A 16,445-nucleotide genomic window follows, 5' to 3' on the forward strand; every position below is an offset into this window, starting at 1 on the left:
ATGCAAATATTTGCAAAACATTAGAAGTTTTGCCTCATGGAACAATTAAAAAAAATAAGCATTGAAAATTCTGCAGAATACTAAGATGAGTCTTAAGAATATTCATAGAAGAAAACTAAAGGCCAAATATTAGAAAATAGAATAGATGTCCACATTTCTACTTTATCATTAATAATGGCAAAACTACCACACTGTGACTATAACATATGAGCCCTTCCATTCTATCATATAATATATGACATAGAAGAAATGACACTTAAGAGGATGACATTCAGAAGATTGGATGGATCAGACTAAATATAGAAAGAGGAAATTTATGTCGAAAGTGATGTAATATTTAAAATATCAAGGAATCACTTTACAAACTATCTTAAGAAGGAAAAGATATCAAAAAGAATGGGGATGGGAATCATGACAGATGTTAACTATCAAAGATATTACCAAAATCATCAGAGTAGTAACTATTGACCTATAAATCTCCTTTCTCACTTAAAAATTTATTTATGAGCATCACTGATATATATGTATATGTGTATATGTATATGTGTATATACATATATGTACATATACATATATGTATATATATATGTTGAGGTTATATTAGATGAAAATATGAAATATACACATTTTGACAAAATTATTTTCTATGGTAAATAATATCTTTATCATTATGAAACTGACTAGAAACTAGGAAATGCTAGATCATCTATTTTATGCATTTTCTAATAATAAGAAAATGATTCAGGAAAGTAAAATACAACTTTAGAAGTCTTTCAGCAAGGTTTATCCTATATATATATATATGTTTAAAGTAAAATAAGAATTTTTGATAAAAGGATAAAAAGATGCTGTTCAATGTTCCTCTGGTTATTATTTCCAAGTGAGAAATAAAGCAGGAAGATATACAATATACTCTTCAAATGTATTCTTTATTCTTGAGAATAAACCAACATTACTCCAAATAGGAAAGGAATTCCGCATAGATAGTGAAGTCCAACAAATGCTTCTATGTGTAGATCATATTGTGCTCTTAGCAAAAGTCTGGAATATTATATGGCCTATTTAATGATAATCACTTAAAAGCAAAAGGTCTAACAAAACAAAGAGGAAAAAAATTATGAAAAATGCCTATTATGATTGTGGCATAAAGTGTGATGAACAAGACATTGAGTTATTATACCGGGTGCATATGTCTCAATAGGCACTGAAATTGAATAGTGAGATGAACCCAGAAATGAATAGAAGTAGAGAGCCAACAGAATTGCATTTGAAATTATGCTGTCCTTTTTAATGATTCCAAGAGATGATTTCCTGACACAAAAAGACTTCTTTTAATTGACTCACATATTCTCCCAGTGAAGTTATATAATTCCTTATCTTAAAACATCACAGTCCCAAAAGAATTAGATTTATATTTGATCCATCTTGTCATTGAAGCTGTCCAAAAATGGAAAGACCTGCATTAAGAGGGAATGCCAGTTGTGTTCTTTAGTAATGATTGGATACATAATGGGCACAAATAGATGGTAGTATGTGTACAAGTATATGGCAAGAAAAGCAGGTGGACAGCTCCAATATTTTTTCTGATGGTACACACAAAAAGTTAAACTACCTAGAAGAAGGCCTCTAGTACAAAAAGTAAATCCACCATTGAAGACCTATATATGCAAGAATTATATAGAAGAACAGGGCACAGAATAATTGGTATCCATACCAATGAAAGGAATACACACCCTTATGATAGTATGCATCACTATAAATAGTAAATAATTTTTGGAGATTTGTTTGAGAGAAATATATATCAACAAAACTTAGTCAACCAATATTTATTGTGATATATTTAATCTTTGCAAAGTTATATGTAAGTTGCACAATTTTTATAAAGTTTTTCAGGAATTTCAAAATATTTCTGGACAAGACATGGTAGATGCCATTAATGAATGTTATGATGGATACTTTCAGGAGCTACTTGTGGCAATAGGTAAGTGGAAAATCATTAGGTATAGGGTAGAACTTTCAAAATCCCCATAATGTAAGGTTTTTCTGATTAAAATAAATTGTGTATTTGTGTAGTATGGAGGAGAATAAATCTGGTTTTCTAAAGCAATCTTAAACAGCACTAACACCTTAACCCTTTGAAGAGACCTAATTAGAATAGACTTTCAGAGTTGGAAGGGTTTTTTTATTATTTGTTTTTTGTCCATTTTGCTTAGCTCCATGTTTGTGTCTACATACTTATCATGAGGAAAAAGTGTTAATTTTTCGTTCTGCCTGGTCCCAAAGGATAAAATTTGGAACAATGAAAGATACAGAAAGATAGATTTCTACTCCATATAAATATATTATTTGCTAATAATCATGACTGTTCCAGATTAGAATAAACTGCTTCAAGAAATAAAGGGTTCCCTTTCAGTAGAAGTTTTCAAGAAGAGATAGATGACAATCATCAGTCCAAGATACTGTCAAAGGGATACCTGTCCATGTATAAGTTTAAGAAAACAGAACATGGAGTGCTGAGCTTAGAGCCATGGGAACTGAGTTCAAATTTTGGCTCTCCTAATCACTACTTAGGTGATACAGGGCAAATTATGTCACTGCTACAGACCACAATTTTCCCATTTGCAAAATGAGGGCATTCAATTAGCTGATCTCCAGGGCTCCTTTGAACTCCAGCTTTTGTTCTTAGTATAAATGTCTGCAGATGTCTGCATCTGCAGTCGTTATGTATAACAAGGTACAAAATTAACTTCATGACCTCAAACAGTTAATGCACTTAGTTCATCTTTTAGAAGTATGAATATTAACCACTGAAACATCTCTCACAAGTAATTATACCCACTACCCTATTCATCTTATTTTTATATTAATTTAATTAATTCAAGGGAATAAAGGATGCTTCTAATATGACCTCCTCCAACTAAACTTCTTATCTCTTCTATCTCTTAAGCGTCTATCTCTTCTCAGCTCCTATCTTAAAAACTCTGTATTTTTCCTGGAAGTTCTACTGGGAAAAAAAAAAAAAAAAAAGGAGGGGGAGGAAGTGATCATCAAACAATCCCTAGCTATGGGCCAAAAAGCCTGGTTGGAGAGAAAGAACTATTTAAACTATTTATTACCACATCCTAGAGATGATAACTACCCCATTCAAGTATGTCAAAAATAGAACAGGTAAGGAGTTGACACAACTCCTGCACATTAAAAAAAAAAAGACAAAAATAACCTAATTTGTTCTTGTATTACTTGGGGTCTCCTCATACTTACAGCAGAAAGGTTAAAATACCCTGATAATTTGAAATATGACAATGAAAGATTCTCAAAATACAATGAGAGAGTTATATTGTGGGCTTAATACATATTGATCTGAAGAATGAATCAATAAAAATATAAACATACAATTTATTAATACAATTTAATTAAATAATTAAATGAACCAAGCAAACTAAATAAAAGAATGAATTTAATAATTAAATGAATATTAATGAAATATATATAATTAATAAAATGTACCTTTTTAAGAGAAGAATGACATAGTCAGAGAATGTTAATAGGTCAAACAGCCCAAGCCTTTCACTTTACAGCTAAAAACACTAGTGTAGACAGTTCATTGCCCTGTCTCACAAAACTTGATAGTCAACATAAATGGTGAGTCATTTAGGGCAATGACTCAAAATGTTTTTCTTTTTCTTCTATACAATGCTTCCTAGAAGACAAGAAAATATCTCTAACCCATTTCAAAAAACTCTCAGATGCCAAAAGCCCAACTAGACTTTTATAATGGAAGAAGATCCTAGGAGGATAGATTTATGTTTATCATGTAATCAGCATAACACAGAGCTGTGGGAAAATTAGCTTGGGATGGCTCCTAAGAGCTGATTGTTAAGTGTCCAGTTTGAGTATTTGCATCCCAGTAACTGACAAATATAATAAGTTGAAGCTTGATTTACTATTCTGTTGATTTCTAAGCTTTAAGAAAATGAAAGAAAACATTAATAATTCAGATTAAACTTAAAAGTGTGTCCTATATCCTTTTTTTCCTGAAGAGATAGTTGTTAGATATTTACCAACATATCTCTGAGTATGAGGTAGAGTAGAACAAAGCTTCTTAAACTATGAGTTGTTGTCATGTAACTGAACATGGGAGTCATGAAATTATGATTAATTATAAATAAATGTTTAATTTCTAGGCCAGTTTCATATAGCCAGTAAAAATTTCTAAGGAAAAAAAAATGAGTGGAAAAAAAGTTAGCAAGCACTGGGATAGAATAAATATTAATTATGGTGTCAAGTGAAATCTGAATTCAAGCCTCATTTCTCAGTTAGACTTAGAAGTCTCTGAGCCTCATTTTTTCATCTGTAAAATGAGTAAAATAATACTTTCAATCACTACCTCATAAAATTTTCCAGAGAAAAGCACTTTGTAGAACATAAAGCTCTATATGAGAAACAATATGACAGAATGAAGAAAGGGCAAACTTTGGATTCAAAAAAACTTGGATTCAAGTCTTATCTCTGATACAGACAAATGGAATGACCAAGCCAAGTCACTTAATTCTCAGAGTTCCAGTCAGATCTTTAAGAGTCTAAGTTACATATAAATGGACAATCTGCATTGTCTATACTGGAAGTTTGTCACTCTACTGAACTCACAACGGGGGGAAGAGATAAAAGAGAAATAATTAGCTTTATCGAAGTTATTACTAGCCATTGAACAAAAAATCCGAATGGATGATTTTAAATTTTAAAGTTGTTTTCACTTGTAAGTGAAAAAAAAGAAAAAATGAGAATGGAAATTTTCATTATACCACTATCCTAGAAGTATTATGAGATATACAACCTAAGTTACCAGATATATCAATATACATCACACATGCTCACACACACACACACACACACACACACACACACACACACACACACTACAATATAACACCCAGAAACCTGTGTATATTAAGAAATATTGAGACCGCTCTAATCTTATGCAGCCTGGTATGAGAGAGTTTTATTTTCTCTCTGTCTCCCCATTCCACCTATAAACTCAAATCCTAAAGGTAATTAAGGCAAAATGGACAGTTTATTGTCTCACAGTATTATTGAATCAGACCCTTTGAGAAAAAAATAGCAGAAACACAATAGTTTTATTTTTTTCCTTTTCCAAATATACAAGTATTCATAGCAGCAATGGCAAGATATGGCATGTTGGGTGCTCTCAATTAGGTTTAATATAGTTTATATAGCCTGAGAGGTTTACCTATATTAGTCGTTATCCTATCAAGGTCCAGACCATACTACCTGTCACATTGCTCTAGAGATTGAAGAGAATTTAGAGATCATCTAATGCAAGATCATCTTTTAATTGATTAAGAAATATTTAGAGAGAGGTTCAGTGCTTTCATCAATTTCAAGGTCATTAGCCTACTTGCCATTCTGCCTTCAAAACACTCATTTCTCATCTCTGTTTTTTATACTGGCTGTTCCATATGTGGAATGCTATTCCTCAGCTCAGCTCTCCCTCATAGAAACCCTGACTTCATTCAAAAATCAACTCATATGCTACCTTCTGAAAAAGGCTTTTCTCATTTCTCCCAGCTCCTATTATCTTCCATTTTCAAACTATTTTCCATTTATTCTGTCTATATCTTTCCCACATTTAGCAATTTGCATGTTGTTTCAAAGACGATATCTCCAAAGTGCTTAACACAATACCTGGTTGATGTTTAATAAATTCTTATTCTTTTCCCCTTTTCTAATTATTTTCTCCAATTAAAATGTAAGCACTTTGTCTTAATTTTGCCTTTCCTTGTATCCTCAGTATTTAGGCCAGGTTTAGAACATAGTAATTACTTAACAAATGTGTGTCAACTGACTGACAGAGAGATGTTAAAATGATAGAGCCAGAATCCAACCCCTGGTCTTCTGAAAATAAATCCAATGCACTATTATCTGTTTCTTGTGTTCTAGACTTACACATCATCAAGCCCCAATACAATTTTGGTTTGGTTACCTCTAGCATTAGGTTAAGACCAACTGCTCAGAGATCCCCAATGGTCATTTTATTGGAAGCTCAAAAGCTTAAAAAAATCCTGAGAATAATGATAACACTAACATTTACATAGAACTCTATATATATTATCTTATTTCAGCTTTGCACAAAACTTGTGAGATACATATTATAACTGTCTTTGTTGTTGCTGTTGTTCTTTTTTTTTTTGGTTGGATTTTGTATGGGAGTTTTTTGTTGTGGTATTTTTTATAAGTCTTGTGATTTAATAGTTTAGGGATTTCTAGGATGAGATAATTCCCTCTAACAATGTGAATTTGTATTCTCTCTGCCCTTCACAGTCTTAGAAGGCTGCCTGGGGTACAAAGAGATTAAATATCTTGGTAAGAATTACTTGCAAGTACATGTCAAAAAAAATTTTAAATGTAGCCATCATGATTCCAAGGCTAACTTTCTATTCACTATGCCAGATGGAATGATTAAGATAGAACAAGACGACAACTGCCTGGATGTGAAGGGGTGGTCTGAAAATGCACAGAGAGCATGGGCCATGTATATTTCTAAATTCATTTCTGTTACAGTGCTGACCCCTTGTGTCTGCTGTTTCATTTTGATTTTCACAGTTCTTGTCTTTATAGAACCGAAAATCTTCAGAGTTAAAATGAAGTTTTTATTTTAGAAATGAGAAGAGCAAGGGGGAACTTCAGTTCCCTTCCAACTTTAATCATTATATATATATATATATATATGTATATATATATATATATATATATATAAAGATATATATATGGAATTTTGAGTGTGCTTTTGGAAAAGAAACTCAATGAGAATATTATTCAGGGGCACTGACTTTCCAACCCTTATATAGGTTCTCAAATGGTCTTTGTGTGACCATCTCTCTAGACTGGCTTAAAATTAGCAACATAATTATCTTCAAAGAACATCATTTATAAGTATTCCCTAATGATAACCATCATCAACTAACCCATAACTAACTAATCTATAAATTGATTGTCTATTCATCAGAAATGTGGAAGAAAATGGATACAAAAATCTTCTCCAAATCTCAAAGCATTTACTCTTTTATATCCTATAGTTCTCTGTGTCCGGGACAAACCTGCCTTCTTTGCTTATAGACTGTACAGTGCAATCCATGTGAGTACTATTCTCTATGTATTTAAGCAATTTTCTATATGAACTATGCCCCCATCTCCAAAGGATTAACTAGCAATTTTCTTTAATTAAAGTGATACTCATCTGTTATAGTATATGGAATCATATTAGTTTCAAATATAACACCCTCTATCCCAAAGAACTTCTTGACCCTAAAAAATCCCAAATTTAATGAAAAAAATCTTTCTCATATTTCATATTTGTGTATAATATCAGGTTGCAGAAGTAGTCTTTCTGAGGATTGAATTGCCCCAAGATGTTTTAAAGCTAATCTACAGCTATAGTGTTTGGTAGGCTTCTTTGGAAGTCTACACTTTCACAGTAAGGTAAATTTACTTGACATAAGACATGATATAAACAAATTGCTATTGTTCAATCATGTCCAACTCTATGAGACCCCATGTTCATGAGATTTTCTTGGCAAAGATATTGGAATGGTTTGCCATTTCCTTCTCCAGTGCATCCCCATTTTGTTATGAGGGACTAGTGAATAGGAATTAAGTGACTGTTTAAGACCTCAGATCTTCCTGTCTCTGGGCTCAGTCCTCCTTCCACTATACTACCTATCTGTCCTATAAAGAATATAACACATTATAAATCAATAAGAATTAATAGCAATCACCTAATACAGTGTTGGGTGCTTACTAACATACTTGCTTTAAAGCAATAATAGGCTTCTGGATATCCCCAAAATACTAGACACGGTAAGAATTTCCTTGATAAATGGGAAGGTTACCTAATTTCTGGAATTAATTTCCCTTTCCTTTCTATTAAATCACATGTTAGTTTAATATTGTTTTAATAAAATTAATAGCTAGCATTTATATAGCTCTTCAAAGTTTACAAAGTGCCTTACAAATATTATCCTACTTTATCCTTATAAGAAGCCTAGGAAGTAGATGCTATTATTATCCCCATTTTATAGATGAAGAAACTGAGGTAAACATCATTCAGGTAACTCATTCAGGCTCACATAGCTAATTAGTAAGGGTGAATTTGAGTTAAGGTCTTTCTGATTTCATATCTAACACTTTATCAATTGTGTCAGCTGGCTTTCTTCCAAATTAAAGCCTCAAAAATAATATTGAATTAAATGGGGTTATGGACTTCATGATTTAAACAGCATCTGGTCAGTGAAACAAGATTTTCAATGACAACAAAGCTTTTAGAGGCAAGTGGAAATGCTGTACCCCATCTTATTGTACAGGTATCATAGATTCAAGAACAGGAAAAATATGGAGAGCAAATCTATTAGTGTTATCAAAAGATTAAAATTTGAAAAAGAATCCATTTTTTTACAAGCCATCAACTTTTCCTAAGTAGCTATTAAACTTCCAGCACAACTATCTATCTTGAGAATCATTTTTAATGCTAACATAATGAGCATTATTTTTCTACAGAATGCATTGTAAAGCAATAGATAATACCCAACTTAAAATTAGAAGACCTGGATTCATATCACTAATGACATTAAGTGAGTTGCTTAACATATCTGAACTTCAAGCTCTTCCTCTGTCAAGTGCCAAGAATAATACTTCTTCTACCTGATGGTCAAGGTGGTTCAGTGGATAAAGGACTTAAAAAGACTGAATTCAAATACAGTATCAGACCCTTACTAGCTAGGTGATTCTGTGCAATTTGCTTAACTCTGTTTACTTCAGTTTCTTTTTAAAAATTTGTTTATATTTATTTTCACCAGTTACATGTAAAACAATTTTTTGGTTATACATATACATTGTCTTTTTTTTTTTACATATTTCCTTATGAATCATGTTGGGAGATAAAAATCAGCATTTGAAAGTAATAATAATACCTAGTATTTATATATCATTTTAAGATTTACTAACCACCTTACAAATGTCATTTTATTTGATCCTCTCAACACTCCTATGAGCTGTTATTATTATCTCTTTTTTTATAGATGAAGAAACTGATGAAAAAAGAGTTTAAGTGATTTGCCCAGGATCACATAGCTAATGAGTATCTGAGGCAATATTTTAATTCAGATCCTTCTGTTTCAGTACTTTATGTAGCAAACTCTCCCAGTTACTTGTAGATAAGACAACTGGCAAGAAAGACCTGGATTCAAAAATCTATCTTTGACAGATACTAGCTGTGTAATCTTGGTTAAGTCACAACAATGATAATAATAACTCAAATTTATGATGTTCCTTAAGATTTATAAAGTGACTTGAATGTGTAAAACATGCTTTTCCCATGTAGCTTTGTCAGACATAGCTAATATAAGTATTCCAACCCCTAATTCTAAATGTGAGGCCTTGCTCAAGTTAAAAGCTAATAATTATAAATATAGAATTTGAACCAGACTCCTCATTTTTAAATCTGGGGCCCTTTTTCTTCTGGCAGAGTGGATAATGCTTTACAGTCCTGGGGTCAAGAAGATGAGAATTAAAATACAACCTCACATACTTACTAGCTATGTGACACTGGGTATCCTTACCTGTATTATGAGAAAATAGCATACTTCCCAGGGGTTGTGGTAAGAATCAAATGAAATAATGTGCGTAATACAATTGGCCCACTGCTTGGTAAACAGTAGATGCTTACTCCCTCTGTCCCCAAATTTTAAATTCAAGGTGCCAGTGCCTCCCCCAGGAAAAATAAATTTATTTTATATCTGAAATCCAGTAGATGATACTTAGGAAGAGAATAATATGCCCATTATTATGATGCTTTACAGAACAAGTCACTGTTGCCAGAGAAAACTTCACTTTTGGGATTTGGAATGGGAGAATTGCCATGATCATTTTTGAGGTTAAATTGTCTGTATTCCTGTATGACAGAGAGGGGGGCACCCTAGGAAGTAGTGCATGTAGTGCTTGTAAATCTGGATAAATGTATGCTGAAATTGAATGATATAATGGCTAAAACACCAACCTTGGAAGACAGGAGACAGATTCAAGTCATATATATAACATATGATAACTAGCTTGGGACTGTGAGCAAGTTAACCATCACACTTCCTCCAATTTCACAATGCAAACTTCAAGGAAGGCACTGATCTGCACTGGCAGAGGATGCTTCCTAATTGAGAATGCTATATACATTACGAAAATCCCAAGACCTGATGTGAGAGACAGAGAGGGGAAAAAAAGAGAGGGGGGAAAAGAGGGAGAAAGGGAAGGAGGGAAGGAGAGAAAGAGAAGAGATAGAGATAGTGAGACATAGAGAAACAAAGATAGAAAGACAAAGTGAGAGATAATGAGAAAGAATGAAGGGAGAGAGAGAGATTAAGACAGAGAGACAGAAAAAGACACACACAGAGAATAATAGAGACAAAGAATATACAGAGATAGGAAGTTGGAGAAACAACAAAAAACGAGAGACAGAGAGGGTAAGCAAAAGGAGAAAAAAAAAAAGATAAAAGACAAAGAAGAAGATGAGAGACAGAAGGAAACATCAAAAGAAGCCAGAGAACGAGAGAGAAGGAGGGAGAAAGGGAGGAAAGGAGGAAGGGAGGGAGGGAGGGAGAAGAAGAAGAAGAAAGAAGAAGAAAAAAGAAGAAGAAGAAGAAGAAGAAGAAGAAGAAGAAGAAGAAGAAGAAGAAGAAGAAGAAGAAGAAGAAGAAGAAGAAGAAGAAGAAGAAGAAGAAAAAAGAAGAAGAAGAAGAAGAAGAAGAAGAAGAAGAAGAAGAAGAAGAAGAAGAAGAAGAAGAAAAGAAGAAGAAAAAAAGAAGAAGAAAAGAAGAAGAAGAATAAAGAAGAGGGAAAAGGACAGAAAAGGAGAGGAGAGAGATAAAGAGACAAGAGAGAGGTAGATAAAGAAGAAAAAGAGGAAAGATTGAATAACAAAACCAAAAAGATGAGAAGACAGGAGAGGAGAGGAAAGGAAAAGAGAGAATAGGAGCTAGGAGAAAGAGACAGAGAGGAGAGAGAGGCAGATAAAAAAAGAAAGTGTAAGAAGTAGAGTAGGATACAGAAGAGAGATGGAGAGAGAAAAACAAAAACAGAAAGGAGGTCAAAGAGAGAGAGAGAGGAAAAGAAGGGAAAGAACAAGAAGAAAGTTTTCAATTGTCAGAATAAGGAAATTGCTTTATACTAGTATTTTGGGATAAAAGATAGAATAAAAGCCTAGTGCAAATACTACACTCAGCTGAATGAAAGGTTTTTTTTAAAGGCAAGAGTTATTTCATTCATTTCATTTTTTGTCTCTTACTCCTGTACAGGTTCTGGCATATAATAAATGCTTAATAAATACTTCTTGCACTAAGTTAAAAAAAAAAAAAAAGAGTTTTGAAACTGTACATATTGCCATGGGATTAAAGAAAGTCTTCCAGTAAATTTCAACAGACGATGTTGGACTCTAAATGGAAAAAGTTTTAAAAATGGGCTCTCCTCCATCTCCCTAGAACACACGTTCCGGATTAGTAAAATCATCATTAGAATTTTCAGCCCCCCAAACTGAGATTAGCTTCTCTGACCACTAGATGTCAGGATTGCCCCATTAAATTATAAATTAAAGAGTGGTTTTAAACTGGGCTATTCTGGTCTTTATATTCCACATAAGGATAGGGATAAGGATTGGAGCTGGAATTTCTTGAGTGTAGAAAACTCTTGATGAGGAACCTCCTTATCAATGCAGGTTGAGACTTTCTCTGCTCTTCATTTTTAAGACTTGACTAGAACTCTTCCCGGAGAAGGGGAAGAGGTGAGCACATAGCACTTGAAAGGCAGAATATGAATCTACCTGGAAGCTGTCTCCCTGGCTTCCAGGCCAGCTGTCAGACATCCATGACTCCACTCTCTTTTGTCCTGGACATTTGATGTTAATTTCACAAGTTTAGCCTTGTCCAAAGTCTTCACCCATCATATTCAATCAATGACCTTAGCAAAATCTACTGGGAATTTTCCTATTCTCTATTGTACTAAGATTTGCTACTTTAGGCTAGCAGAAAACTTTTTCTTCAACTCTGCTTCTATTTCTCTCTTTCTCTCTCAAAGTCTCTTTATTTTGGCTTCTTTTCTTTGCTTAGATGTTATCTTTCAAAACAAAATTAAAAAAAAAAAAAAGATTTCTAAGGCCCAGATTTTAACATGTTTTGTTTGTTTGTTTGTTTGTTTTTCAGTAAAATCCATAGGAGAGGAGGAAAAAGAGAAAAACTTTAGGCTTTCTCATTTTCTCCTTTCTTTTCTTTTAGGAATTCGGTTTCCATAACAAAACCGTTATCAGGATTTTAATTGCTAGAAGTGAAATAGACCTGATGAATATAAGAAAAAGATATAAAGAAAGATATGGAAAATCTCTGTTTCATGATATCAAAGTAAGTCTCTTGGCTTTTTATTGGACTTTGTGCTTTAGTTATATTTCTGATAGTTATATTTTGTTATATCTCTGATTTGAGGAATTTCAAATTGAACATATTCACAACGGAACTCATTTATCTTCCCCACCTAAAACTCACCCAAATTTCCCAACTCAGCTACTACCTCCTCTTTGAACTTCTTTTTCCTAAGAAGAAAGAAGCAGGGTATAGGGAAATATTAATGGATTTGGTTTTGAGTTCAAATCCCAGCTCTGCCACTAACTACTTCTGTGAATATAGGCAAGACCTATTTAGGTCTCATTCTCTTCATTTGTAAAAAGATTGGGTTATAATTGGGTTATACTCCAAAGTCGTTTCATTTCTCTTTCTTTGATAAGATACTTAGTTTTTGCTGCTTCTTTGATCCTAAAATTATTTTTTGTTGATTTATGTTTGTAAATAGGCTGTAAGCTACTCAAAGGCAGAGAATATTGTTTTGTTTTCTCATTTTTAACACTAATACAGTATCCTATTCACAATGGGCATTTAATAAATGTGCCTAATTGAATTGTTGAACTATTTTATGTTTGAACCCTCTTATTTCCACGTAAAACATTTCATCTTGTCTGATTTGTTTAAAACTAGTTTTTTGTTTTTTTTTGTTTTTTTAACAATCTTATTGAATTGTGAGAGACTCATGGATCATAGTATTAGAAACACACTTGACAATGAAAATCAGATATTGAGGAAAATTCATCAAAGAAGAAACTTAAGGAATCATCTCAACGTTTCTGGCCAGAAGTGGGTCCCATTCCTCTTCAGGAAGAGGGAGTACTGAACACAGAAGCCAGAGAAGCTTTTTACTTATTAGCTCAGTGTAGTCCCTCCCTTCAGAGACTGAATCAGTCCATTCCCTTCCAGGTTACAATCTTTCTGATATGCCCAATGTGTGTTTCCTCCTAAATATGTATAAGCATGTACTCCCCCCTTCTTCATACATCCCATGTTCACAAATGGCAGAAAAATACTCCTTTGGGATGTTGTTTAATATTCAATTAGCCTATTAAGTACGTACAGTTGGGATTTGATCAAGTCAGGTCATTGACCCCAACTAGTTTGGGCTGAAACAGCTATTATCTTAAGTTTGTGGTATTCTCAAAACCATAAGACTCATTCTAATTGGCTGAATCCACCTGTGCCTTCCTAGGCACAATTCCTTGTTTGCTCAAGGCTTTTGAGAAATTGAAACTTAATTGTTCTGTGGAAATTTTACCTTTCCTAATTTCTCATATTTTGACAACCCATTGGTCAATGGTACTTATAGGTGATATCTTACATTACCTTGAAGCTTACAACATTCTGTGGAAACCAAACTTTTCAATATTCTCACAATTGTTTGAAAGAAATCAAAATGATTCTCTTAAAATCCCCAAAGAGTTTATTTGTATCATAGCTAAAGGGCTAGCCTCAAAAGAAAGTTTAGCAAATTAGAAATAGTTCAGGAGGGGTTTGTATACTGAAAATGTGGGGCTTACCTTGAAGGCTAACAGCCAACAAGATTATAAATTAGGGAAGCGATATTAGGAGTCAAGTAAGGAGACAGGATGGCTTTTCATCGATGTAAGGAGACAGAAAGTCTTTTAGCAAAGTATTGTCAATGATATAGGATAGGGTTTTGGCAGAAGACAAAATAAAAAACAAGATAGGTTTTATGTGCAGTTTTGAGTAAATCCTTTAATCATTATCTTATGGGGAAAAAAATAAAACACACATACACACAAACTCAAAACCACTATTTCCACATATGGACACTTTTTTTTTTTTTTTTTTTCCCCACATACGCCTACTTAAGATTCTCAGTACAGGGCCTTCTATCCCTAATCTGTGTTTTTGTACATGTTATGGATCCCTTCCCTGGAATGTTCTTTCTTCTTGCCTCAGGGATTAGGAACCGAGCTTCAGGTCAAATGCTAGCGCCTGTAAAAGACCTTTACTACTTCCTTCAATTGTTACTCCCTCCCCTAACTTGTTGTAACTAATTAATTTGTGATATGCACATCTTTTTACATATATGTATATTTGTACACACATACACATATATTAACTTCTCTTTATTTATGTTGTACTTTCCTCCCCTCTTGAAGGCAGCCACAATTTTACTTCTTGGTAAACCCAGAAATTAGTATTGTAGACACTTAATAAATGCTTTTAAATTGAACTGAATATTAGTTATTGTGCTTACTTTCCTGTAAGGAAAAAAAGTATTCTGACTCATTTACTTGGTTAATAAAACCAGTTCTAAGGCATTCACTATAATTCTGCAGCTCATTAGTGTACATTAATATTTACATGTAGTTACCACAGCTGTATTCTGTGTATCTAGAAGCTGTCAGTTGGGATGTCATTAGCTCAAGAGAGAATATTCATACGACAGCTTTTTAATAGTTTTCATAATTGTATTTGTGAACTAATACTAGATGGAGAGATTTTACTTGCATTTAGAACTACTTTTCTGGGCTAAGTATATGATAGTTTGCATTATAATACATACAATTGTGGGTTTGGGGAAGGAGAGAAGATGGTTTTCTGCTCCAATCAATCATTTACATCAAGATTTATCATTCCATCCAAGTTCTTACAAAAGCATTACATTTGTGATTTCACTTTATCTTTATGATAATGTCTATTGTGGCTATTTTACACATCATTTAAGATTATTGTAGAGAATTCCAGAATACTGAAACATCTCTTACCTTTGAAAAATAAAGGAATGATGTTTTTTGGAATATTGCCACATTTTTCTCTCTGTAAACATAATGTTTTGCATTTCAGAATTTTGCTTCAGGACATTATGAGAAAGCTTTACTTGCCATCTGTGCTGGTGATGTTGAAGACTATTAAAAGGAAAAAGATTTTGGGAGACCACAACCCCATTCTTTAAAGAGGTCTCCAAATATTGACATTTCTTCACAAATGTAGACTGTTGATTATCTCTGAGATGAATTTGGAAGAATCACAAGATCATCCTTTGAATTAGCATTCTTTCTTTTTAAAAAAACTGAACCAAAAATATGTATATTGTCAAGGTACATGTTTATTTCTTTTAAATGTATATTTTCTAAATATAGTACTTCATTAATTTATGAATCATGGAATAATAAAGAATAATAGATTTAAATGTATTTATTTAAACTTATTTTATTAACACTAAATTAGTGATCAGGCAGGATGAGAGGTCAATTTAGAGCAATCCCAAAGAGAAATTCAGGGCCTACAACAAAGAGTATGGTCACATATCTCTACCTTCTAATCTTTTGTACTGGAAAAAAAAAAGTTAAAATGAATATCCAAAGGGAACTGAAAGAGAAAAAGAAGTTATACAAAAAAAATGCTTGCAGTTTAAAAATGTGTGGAATTCCTGATTGAATAATTATGCTTTTTATCAGATATGTGTTAAATAGACATATATACACAAATAATATTTATGTATATATGTATGTATAATATATGTGTATATGTATATAAAGATACATAGGCACATCACAAAACCATGAGGGATTTGTTTAGCAAACTTGAAACAGCTTCAATCCTTATTCTAATATGGTTATCTCCCTAAGTCACTGCTTATAAGCCAACTTGTTTCCCAAAATAAGATATGACAACATAAATCTCTGGGCCAGGATCATCTTCCTGAACTGTCACATGATATTTTTCCTTATGCAACCACTAAATTGGTAGTATCTGGCAACATTTGAGTCAGTAGATAAGGCAATATCTCCCATCTTTAGTATTTAAGTTTTGTCTTTACCTGAAACATGTTTCTTCCTACACTGATAAATCATAGAGCCACTGGAGTATATGTGGAAAGTATTCCTTCTCCCCCATAAATTTTTTTCTTTTTATTTTTCATTCTAAGTTTTATGAGCCCAAGGAACATGGCTAACTTTGCATCTCACCCAGCCCTTTTATCTTCAGGGATAAGTGGTTTCATAATGATTATAATGACTTTCA

General features: G+C 32.9%; 1 protein-coding gene across 1 annotated transcript in view; it reads left to right on the plus strand.

Moving 5' to 3' along the window:
* The window catches only part of ANXA10 (annexin A10), a 99,643-nt gene extending 84,031 nt beyond the window's left edge, over positions 1-15,612 (plus strand). The window contains exons 9-12 of the mRNA XM_074272533.1: positions 1,886-1,981; positions 7,095-7,153; positions 12,330-12,452; positions 15,267-15,612. Coding sequence (XP_074128634.1) covers positions 1,886-1,981; positions 7,095-7,153; positions 12,330-12,452; positions 15,267-15,335 — 347 coding nt within the window. The 3' untranslated portion in view covers positions 15,336-15,612. The remainder of the gene's footprint in view (positions 1-1,885; positions 1,982-7,094; positions 7,154-12,329; positions 12,453-15,266) is intronic.
* Positions 15,613-16,445: the final 833 nt, after the last annotated feature.

This window comes from Sminthopsis crassicaudata, chromosome 6 (genome assembly GCF_048593235.1).
Source record: "Sminthopsis crassicaudata isolate SCR6 chromosome 6, ASM4859323v1, whole genome shotgun sequence".
Classification (NCBI taxonomy): Eukaryota; Metazoa; Chordata; class Mammalia; order Dasyuromorphia; family Dasyuridae; genus Sminthopsis; species Sminthopsis crassicaudata.